Source organism: Malaclemys terrapin, chromosome 9 (assembly GCF_027887155.1).
Source record: "Malaclemys terrapin pileata isolate rMalTer1 chromosome 9, rMalTer1.hap1, whole genome shotgun sequence".
In the NCBI taxonomy this organism is placed as follows: domain Eukaryota; kingdom Metazoa; phylum Chordata; order Testudines; family Emydidae; genus Malaclemys; species Malaclemys terrapin.
In genome coordinates this window covers 103,031,460-103,042,237 of record NC_071513.1, presented here as the reverse complement: position 1 = coordinate 103,042,237, position 10,778 = coordinate 103,031,460, and the positions used below count along the sequence as shown (strand labels likewise).

At 41.9% G+C, this 10,778-nt stretch overlaps 1 protein-coding gene across 1 annotated transcript; it reads left to right on the top strand.

The window, feature by feature from the left end:
* The first annotated feature begins 4,594 nt into the window (after positions 1-4,594).
* TMEM207 (transmembrane protein 207) lies at positions 4,595-10,551 on the top strand. Its single transcript, XM_054040204.1, has 5 exons — positions 4,595-4,695; positions 6,561-6,598; positions 7,073-7,117; positions 8,078-8,220; positions 9,034-10,551. The coding sequence occupies exons 1-5, from the start codon at positions 4,621-4,623 to the stop codon at positions 9,180-9,182; spliced, it is 450 nt and encodes a 149-aa protein (XP_053896179.1). The 5' UTR covers positions 4,595-4,620; the 3' UTR covers positions 9,183-10,551.
* The last annotated feature ends 227 nt before the right edge of the window (positions 10,552-10,778 follow it).

Here is a 10,778-nt window from a genome sequence, read left to right as displayed (position 1 = left end):
GGCCCCTATGAATCTTTAATAATAATTAACAAAACTGGATTGATTTTGCGTGCCCAACGTTATTGAAACCGCACACCTGTTCAGCTGAAAAAACCTGACTATTACCGTAGCTTTGTCAATCGTTACAGCGCATGATGGCATCACTGCCTAATGTTTAACTTTAAATTATCGCAAAACTCATTCCCAGCAACACCCTTTGTGTTAAATCTGCAAGGCCCAAAATTAATGGTGCATTTCAGCCGTGGGCTGTAAGCCTCGGTGACAATCTAGTAATGAATGTCGAACAAACCAGAGCTGGCTGTTTTGTTACAAACAAAGTTAAAGTGCAAAGAGTTTTCCAGCTATGCTTTAACAATAACAATTCTCAGAGTAACAGCCGTGTTAGTCTGTATCCGCAAAAAGAAGAACAGGAGTACTTGTGGCACCTTAGAGACTAACAAATTTATTAGAGCATAAGCTTTCGTGGACTACAGCCCATTCTATATGCATCCGAAGAAGTGGGCTGTAGTCCACGAAAGCTTATGCTCTAATAAATTTGTTAGTCTCTAAGGTGCCACAAGTACTCCTGTTCTTCTAATAACAATTCTATGCATCTATCCTTGGTATCTGAGCAACATTTACCTATCGATAGCAAAACCATATGGATCTTTGGTTTCCAGATACCTTTTGCTCACATTATTGTTACATTATTGCAGAAAGGGATCTGGGGGTCATAGTGGATCACAAGCTAAATATGAGTCAACAGTGTAACGCTGTTGCAAAATAAGCAACATCATTCTGGGATGTATTAGCAGGAGTGTTGTAAGACATGAAACACGAGAAGTAATTCTTCCGCTCTATTCTGCGCTAATTAGGCCTCAACTGGAGTATTGTGTCCAGTTCTGCGTGCCACATGTCAGGAAAGATGTGGACAAATTGGAGAAAGTCCAGAGAAGAGCAACAAAAATGATGAAAGGTCTAGAAAACATGAGCTATGAGGGAAGATTGAAAAAATTGGGTTTGTTTAGTCTGGGAAAGAGAAGATTGAGAAGAGACATGATAACAGTTTTCAAGTACATAAAAGGTTGTTACAAGGAGGAGGGAGAAAAACTGTTTTCCTTAACCTCTGAGGATAGGACAAGAAGCAATGGGATTACATTGCAGCAAGGGAGGTTTAGGTTGGACGTTAGGAACATTTTTCTAACTGTCAGGGTGGTTAAGCACTGGAATAAATTGCCCAGGGAGGTTGTGGAATTTCCATCATTGGAGATTTTTAAGAGCAGGTTGGACAAACACCTGTCAGGGATGGTCTAGATAATACTTAGTCCTGCCATGAGTGCAGGGGACTGGACTAGATACCCCTCGAGGTCCCTTCCAGTCCTATGATACTATGAATTTACGTGCTACACATTAATTGAAAAATTGGTGCCATTCATACACACAGCTTTACATGCACAATATGCTATGCTCAATTTTATTATTCTACTGTAGTGCCAAGGAGCCCTAGTTTGAGTATAAGGCAAGAGACAACAGATGGCTACAGACAGATGGAGGAGCACAAGGAAACAATGAACTAATATTGGTCGGCATGATCAGCTCTGGTCTCAGTACACCAGTGGTCTAACTATTATCAAGTTTTTTGTGGGCATCATGGCAAAGGCGAGTTTTAGGGAGGGTTTTGAAAGAGGACAAGTAGGTAGCTTTGTGGATGTTTATGGGGGGCTCCTCCCAAGCGTGAGGGATAGCATGGGAGAAAGCATGAAGTTGATTGTTTGAAAATTGAACCAGAAGGGGAAGGAGGCTGGGATCATGGGCTGGCCGGAGGTGAGAGTCAACCTCTCGATACTGAATGAGAGATAATGGGTAGGATGGGGCTAGGCCATGAAGGGCCTCAAAAGTGAAGACAAGCAGCTCATGTTTGATGCAATAGAGAAGGGGGAGAAAGTGGAGGGATGCAAAGAGAGGGGTGACATGGGCAAAGAGACAGGCAAAGAAAATGATATTTGCAGCAGCATTCTGAATGGATACCAGCAGGGCAAGACTGCATTTGTCAAGGCCAGAGAAGGACACCTGAGAACATGGGTCTAAAGGGACTTGCAAACTTCAGGCATTTACTGTCCCATGACTTTCCCCTGGGCATAAATTGTGGTTCTTTGGTGTGCATTTACCTTCTGCAGTGGTCAGATCAGCAGCCCCATCAGAATGGCTAATAGATCCTGCTACACCGGAAGGGAGAATGTGCCACTGGGCTGTGTCATCTGAAGATAGCAGCCACCTGCACTGGGTAGGAACAGGCTGAAGAAGACTCAACCATCTTAACATTCCATATGTATTAGGTACACTGAAGTGAGTCTTATGTCTTCCTCTGAAGTAGCTAGCATCGGCCACTGTCAGCTACTGACACTGACTAGACTGGACCCTGTCCTGTCCTGGTATGGAGGAACGATGAGTTTATGGTTAAGGCGTTGGCCTGCGAGTCAGCTGATGGGGGCTTGATTCTGAGCTTTGCTAGACTCCCTGTGACTTTGAGTTAGTTACTTAGTGTCTCTCTCTTTCTCTCTGCCTCAGTTCCCTATCAGTAAAATGGGCATACTTTGACTGCCCCCTCTGTCTAGGTTATAAGCAGGTGGTGTCTCTAGCTATGTGTACGCACAGCAACTGGCTCAATGTACCCCTCACCGGGGGGAGGTTTATTGTAATAATAATAAGGAGGCAATTCTTACATTGCCTGAATTCACCAAACCTCTATGATCTGGAAAAGAGGGTTTGAAATCTCACAAAAAAACGGAAAAAGAAGAACAGGAGTACTTGTGGCACCTTAGAGACTAACAAATTTATTAGAGCATAAGCTTTCGTGGACTACAGCCCACTTCATCGGATGCATATAGAATGGAACATATAATGAGGAGATATATATACACACATACAGAGAGCATAAACAGGTGGGAGTTGTCTTACCAACTCTGAGAGGCCAATTAATTAAGAGAAAAAAAAACTTTTGAAGTGATAATCAAGCTAGCCGAGTACAGACAGTGTGATAAGAAGTGTGAGACTACTTACAAGGGGAGATAGAGTCAACGTTTGTAATGGCTCAGCCATTCCCAGTCCTTATTCAAACCGGAGTTGATTGTGTCTAGTTTGCATATCAATTCTAGCTCTGCACTCTCTCTTTGGAGTCTGTTTTTGAAGTTTTTCTGTTGTAATATAGCCACCCGCAGGTCTGTCACTGAATGACCAGACAGGTTAAAGTGTTCTCCCACTGGTTTTTGAGTATTTTGATTCCTGATGTCAGATTTGTGTCATTAATTCTTTTGCGTAGAGACTGTCCGGTTTGGCCAATGTACATGGCAGAGGGGCATTGCTGGCACATGATGGCATATATCACATTGGTAGATGTGCAGGTGAACGAGCCCCTGATGGTATGGCTGATGTGATTAGGTCCTATGATGATGTCACTTGAATAGATATGTGGACAGAGTTGGCATCGGGGTTTGTTACAAGGAAACAAAAAAACGGTTTTCTCATGATATCTGTAGGGCGTTTCCCACTTCAGCTCTGCCTGGAGACAGCGCAGAAATATCCTTTCTCCAGCTATTTAATTTGGCACTGCCATGTTCAAACCAGATCAGGATGACGCCAGTCACATGGCAACGAAGAACATTCCACCAAACATTTGACTCTCAAGATTGGGTTTTGTCTTGAGGGATGAGCACAGATTTGGGTTGCTTTATACTTTTATCCAAATTGGATCACCTATTCCTACTTGGAATTATGCCAGAGTGCACCCTGAGAAAGGGGATGACAACCCCAGAGGCTCTAGAAATAGTTCTCAGTGCTTCTTTCACTGTTAGAAATTAAAGATCAATGGCACAATCCAAAGCCCTTCAAAGTCAATGGACATCTTTCAGTTTACTTCAGTGAACTTTATCTCCAGCCCTAAAGGAAATGCTTTCCCTCTAACTCACAGCTGAAATACAACTTAGTAAATATCATACAGCCAATAAATGCATGCTCCTTCTGAGATCGTGTGCGATAAAATAATGGAACAAGGATAAAACCTCCAAAGCCCAAAGCATACAAACAAAAGAAGAATATGTATCCAAAAATAAGCCCTCCATGCCATACCCTACTCACTCTATTATGCTTATGCACTGAAGCTGATGGAATTATTTGCGTAAGTCAGGCAAGCATGATTTTCCCCTGTTGATGTAAGCCAGACATCCTTACTCTCTCTCTCTCTCATTGAAGTCAACGGCATCACTTGCATAAGGACTCTTCCTGCAACTTAGGTCTGCAGGATTAGTCCTGTATTTACAGCAGGTCCAGGTAAATGTACAATGTTATGTTAATATGGAACCAGGTGTTAGCAACACGAGTTTTCGAAAGCTACAAAAGGATCGGAATATTTGCAAGGTGCTGACCTCAAACTAATATTCATTTAGAACCCCTGGCTATTTGAGTGTGTTCATGCAAAGCGGCATTCATTCCCCGGCTATTATTCCGGAGTCACAAGGAGCCATTGGATAATGAATTCCATGGCTCAAAAGACAATTTATAGGGATGTGTAAAAGTCCCAGATCATATGTGATCCTATAGCTGAAGGTATAAACCAGAGCCTTACAAGGGTTTCTGTTGTTAACAATGCGGAGACCTAAAGCTCAGTGTCTCACCTGGCTGATCTCAGAAATTGGAGGCCTGTGTCTGACATTATTCCAGGTAACAAAATATTTTACTGGGGTCAGACTTTGATCGATTTGAGGGCTCTGTTGAGCATGTTTTTATTCTTGGGATAGCTTGGCAATAACAACATCCGAAAAATATTTGTAAAGACCTGCCAAGTAGTTGGGATTTTATATTCACAACCAATTCCATCTAATGTACTGATATTTTTCTTCTAGTATAGGAATCCTTTTATTCAATATATGGCTGTTGAAATTAGAAAGTGCATGTCTCCAGCTGAATTAGTAGGATTTCATTGAAGACAGTTTATCTATCTATCTACAGTGTTATTCAGGTATTTATGTGTATCAGTAACATAAGGAGTGATGGTTTCACACTGAGACGTTTAAAGAATGTGAAAGATAAGTCACATGGGTTCATTCAGCCATAAAAAGCACTCACAGCCACACATGAGCCTGTCTTAGTTTTTTTCACCTGCTCTCCTCATAATTGGCAGAAGTGAGGCAAACAATTAAAAAATGATGCCCCACCATGTGTGTGAGACTTGGCAGATGAGCGCAATTTGAAAAGGGCACGTCTGGAAAAGTTCATTTTGAATTCTGTCTCTTTCTGTTTCCCATTTCATTTTAAATCATCCATGAAATTTCATAGATAATGTTTTATCTGAAGGATTCGTTACACAGAGAGCCTTTTGTTATACCTGGGGACTGATTCTGCTCCCATCGAGGTTAATGGCAATGCAGACAGGATTGGACCCGTTATATAGCCTTGTAAGATGATTTATTGCTGTTTGGGGTTTTGCTGGTGTTGTACAACATCGCTCTTACATTGATCCCTGCTAATTAGAAATGTGATATGCGATCTGTCCAAATAGAAATCAGTCTTATATGCAATAGAGATTTTTGGTTTTGCCTCAAAGGAGGACACAAATTTATATGCCTGTCAGACACATGTAAAAAGAAATACGAAGTATAGTAATTATCTGCAAATTATACATAATTTTTATCTAGGACCTGAATCTAATTTGTCACATTTTATTTATACTGTACCATTATTTTACTGCAATTTGATATTTGATTTAAAGTTTTCTGCAACAGAGCTGGGAAAATATGTCCAAAAATTTCCACTGATATTCATTTGAGATTTTTAATGGATTTGATTCATCTTGTGCTTATCAACTGTTCTGTTCACTTGCCAAAGATAAGCTGGAAAATGCAGTTAGTGGCAGGAATATTTGCCAGATTGAAATGAATGTTATAAAATATTCCCCCAAAGCAACTTTCAGATTCATAGTTGCAAAGATTCACGCCAAAGACCTGATTCTAAGAGTTGCACATTCCTCCAGTCATGGAACAGAAACATTCCAAAACGACTCAAATTACAAATATTGAACATTTAAAGTGAAAGTCTTGCAAAGGAGCTGCACACCCACAATTATTCACATACACTGTTCAGCAACCAATGTTGAATAACAAAATGCCAGTGTTGTAAACATTTCTGTTTATGCTTGTTTGTATCTCTTTGCTCTTGGACTTTGGCATGTCACTTAGCAAAAACATACTTCACCCGTTAACACTAAACATCTTAACAGGATGTCTTTCTCCCAGCTTTTATTAGAAAACTAAGGATCTGATCAAACTAGATGGCAGACTTTCTGCTGACTTCCACAGGAGCTGGATCGGGCCATTAACAGAAAAAACTATGGGCCCAATCCAAGAAACTTTATCAAGGCCGTTAGTCTTCCTTAGTTAGGCACACAAGCTCAATGAGACTGCTCACACAAGTAACAGTCACAAGATCAGACCCTGAATTTGTCTGTAGGTGCTTTTCAGTTCAAATATAAAAGGATTCTATTAATAAGCTACTGTATTTGCCCTGACTGGTTTACATGTGTGTTTCAGTTAGCAGAGTCCGATCCGAAATGTGAACCTGATGAACTGTAAGTACTCACTCTCCACATTCTCCCTGGTTTTTATTTTGTATTTGGAATTTTACAGGCAATGCAAAGTAAGGAAAACACAAAATAATCGAGATGCTCTAAACAAGAGTACCATGTTCATACCATTAATATAAAAAGGGATAGCAAGCATGCTAACAATGGCCATTTGAGGTTAATTTTTCTTCTGAAAGAGAGCGATACAAAGGGGAGATACCCAGCTGGTTCTTATGATAATGTATAATTTTGTTGTTTTGTTAACATAGAAAGAACGATTGTGATGTACAATATATTTGAAGGAAAACAGTTATACACATTTGCATTTAAACACATCCCATTAATTAAATGTTGTACTACTATAAATTCGTTAATGGTGCTGGTTCTTCCACCGCTCAACTTAAGGACGGCACTTCAACTGATTTCATGTCACTGGGCTCAGCGCTGTCCCAACATGTTGTCTGTTTCTTTAATTGCTAGATGTTTTAATTACAATGAGGAGAGCCTCAGTGCCTGGTATGTCTGGTAAGTACTGATCCATTCTAAAGACAGAACTGGCAAAAAACTCTGTACTGATATATAGACAGGAAAGCTGAGTGAATAATTGATCAAACCAAGAAATTCAAAATAATTTAATCTGGGGTAGAACCAAAATTAAAATGTTTTTGGTTTTGCGAGGTTTGGGTTTTGTTTTGTTTTTATGTTTTTGGGTGTTTTCGCCCTGAAGAAAAAAAAAAATTCTAGCTACATTTCTAAATAAAACACCATTTTGAAACAAAAAGTTACCAAGTTTCCTTTTGAATATGTGGAAATGTACTGTTTTGATTTTTTCTAATTTTTTTCAGTTTTTATTTGACTGACAATATTTGCCAAATTCGACCTGAAACTGCATTTTTCAGCAAATAAACTATTTGACTGAAAAATTTCACCTAGCTCTAATAGATATGGAGAGAGCAGCTGATAGCAAGGAACATTTCTCCTCACATTTCACCTGAATTTTCTGTGCTTAAACCCATTATTTTGTGTTCTGCCCTGACTGGATCATTTCTCCTTATCCCCTTCACTGTTTGCGGACGGCAGAGCTGATCAGCTCAACATTTTTAATGGAAAAACATCAAAATTCTTCATGAAAAGTGTTTTTGCAGAAATTCTGAATTTTCAGAAAAAGCCAGCCAGCTGGGAGGGCCTGATCCAAGGCACAGGAGCAACCGATGGGACTTTGGCCATTGGCTGCAACAGTCTGTGCAACTCTGGTCAAAAAACTGCCACCTCCCCTACCCCACCCTCCCCCCAAAAAAAGTTTTGCCAAAAATGTTTTGAAGTTTTTTGTGCAAGAGAATTTCAATAATTAGACCAACTTTGCCCTTCTCCTAGTTAGCAGCTCTCTTCTCACTCCCCCCAAATCTGCCCTCCTGCCTCTCACTTCTGAAACCTTTGCAGGTGCCACCTGCTGTTGATTGTTCCATGTCTATGTCTCTGTCTCAGGTTGCTGATTTTGTTCTTTCTGGCCATGATCCTGTCCTGTGGGATTCTCTTCTGCCTGCAGTGCTGGCTGAAACGACGGAGCAGCTTCTCCTCCCGGCGCACGCTTGCCGTCTTTGCGCTCAGTGACTCCGATTCTCTTGGTGGTTAGTTTCCATCTCGATCTTTGCGGGGCTAAACCTGCTCCGGTACGGTCCAACCCAAACTCAGTGGCAGGGCCATAGTTCACTGACTCGGTAGGTAAAGTGATGCTGCGTTCAATTCAGTGATCTGGCCTCCCACCCCGATGGAAGTTACTGCCCTGGGCTTCCTTCCTGGAGAGCTGTCCATCTCATGGGGCATTTAAAACAATCATTAGGCCTCATATTCATTGGAATGTTGTCACAATGGAACATAGGCACTGGGTTAATTGGGCCCAGCCCCTCCCACAGCACACCCAGGGCTGGTCTCTTAGAATATCTTGGAGTATCTACATTAGCTTCAATAGGCATTGGATCAGATCTTAAATGAGCGCCCCTCAGAAGAAACCCCAAGGATGTCCCATCAGACCGAGTGCGTGAGCCCTGATACTCTAAGAGGAAAGCCTGGTAGCTTTCTGGGTCAGGGGGTAGGAGCAAACACTAGGCTCTCTGGGGAAATCACACCAAAGCAAACTCCTGACTCCTCTAGTGTTGGCAGATTGAATTCAGAGCTTCCCAGCCCACATGTACAGTTAGCTGGTCCCAGAGCCCTGAGATGCAGCTGCTGCACGTACATGGCAGATTTCTCTTGTAATTTTCTTTCAAGTGACTGGAACCACATGATACTTCAATATCTCAAGCTAATATAGCTCTCACGTCATCATCATCGTCCCTTCTCCCCCACACCCACACCCACACAGTCACCGCGGTCCCCCATGTGTGGTTTCCCTCAAGGCTGGCGTATGGTTACCAAGAAAAGCTCCATTTTTCTCTTCCCAGTAAGTGAAGCTTCTCCCTATGCCTTTTCCGGAGTGCACGCCCACTCTCCAAACTCAGCGCTGTGCCCTTCTCCCGTCCTGCACGTCGGCACCAGGGGGACGGGATCGCCTCCTTCCTACGAGGAGATTATGAAGGCAGGCAAATACTAGGGGCCTGATTCATACCTCCCCGTGTTACTCCAGCGTGAGAACAGAATGAGCCATGAGGCTGAAGAGGAGACAGAGGAAATATTTTATTTTTAAATTAAAAGGGGAAACAAAATGCAAATCGAATAATGCCCACCTTGCCGCTAGACTCCAAAGGACTACGCTGCAGAGAGTAAGTTTTCACCTTCCCTACAGGCTCCAGATCTGGATCTGAATTTCAGTCTCCTCCGAAGTTTAGGTCTGTCTGTACCCAGCATTTTTGGTTCAACCTGAACATTTAGCCTATTAAATACCCTAATTCCTCCCATGTGCTTACAGCTCACTGCCTCTCAGGAGCCAAGGCTAAGAAGTGACTGGGCAGCGGCTTCTCAAGTTGGAAATAGATGGGTTTGCTTCAGTCATTTGGCACCAAGCTAGCACGGCACCACGTAGCGTTAGAGTTACCCTGTTATACTGTGCAGTGTGATGTAAATATGCCCCATGTAAGTGATAGACCGTTTGCCTCCCGTGAAATGCGCAGTACGGTTTAAAAGATACAGACAGTGCAAAATGCCGCAGTTTGAAAGGCGGCAGGAGAAAAGCACGACCCATGGACTGTTCAACCGGAACCACATTAAAACGTTGCGTTGGTTATTTTCAGTTGACGTAAATACTCTTGATTTCCGTATTAATATTGTGACTGTCTCCACGTCAGTATCTGTCCGAACCAGAAAGGAATGGCACTCAGCACGGCAGCTCTGTGTGCCGGCCCAGCCCCAAAGGCCAGGAAGCTCTGAGACCACTGCCTGCTTTCCCATTGCCACGTTCCAGGCCTGTTGACGTCCTAAACTCACCAGTGCTGAGATCCAAGATTCTGCTTTGGGCTCTGAAAATAGTTTATAAGTAATCGAACACGGCGAACTCCATAGGTGGTCTGTATTTTATTCTGCATAAAGCTGTATCACTTATTATTATTTACTTGGTTCTAAATATGTTGCTGCTTTTCATTTCATTGAATGTCACCTTCTAGTCATATTACGGGAGAGGCTAACAAGCCAAGAGGGTCCAGTTTTTCATTATACACCCTCCTCTGAATACCTTATTCACAAGATTCAGTAATCCACGTTCATTTCACCGATTGTGACTCTTCTCTCCAACGTCCAGCAGAGGGCGATACAGACTATCAACAGTGATGAATTTCAGAGTAACAGCCGTGTTAGTCTGTATCCGCAAAAAGAAGAACAGGAGTACTTGTGGCACCTTAGAGACTAACAAATTTATTAGAGCATAAGCTTTCGTGGACTACAGCCCACTTCTTCGGATGCATATAGAATGGAACATATAATGAGGAGATATATATACACACATACAGAGAGCATAAACAGGTGGGAGTTGTCTTACTAACTCTGAGAGGCCAATTAATTAAGAGAAAAAAAAAAAAAAAAAAAAAAAACTTTTGAAGTGATAATCAAGCTAGCCGAGTACAGACAGTGTGATAAGAAGTGTGAGAGTACTTACAAGGGGAAGTTTCAGAGTAACAGCCGTGTTAGTCTGTATCCGCAAAAAGAAGAACAGGAGTACTTGTGGCACCTTAGAGACTAACAAATTTATTAGAGCATA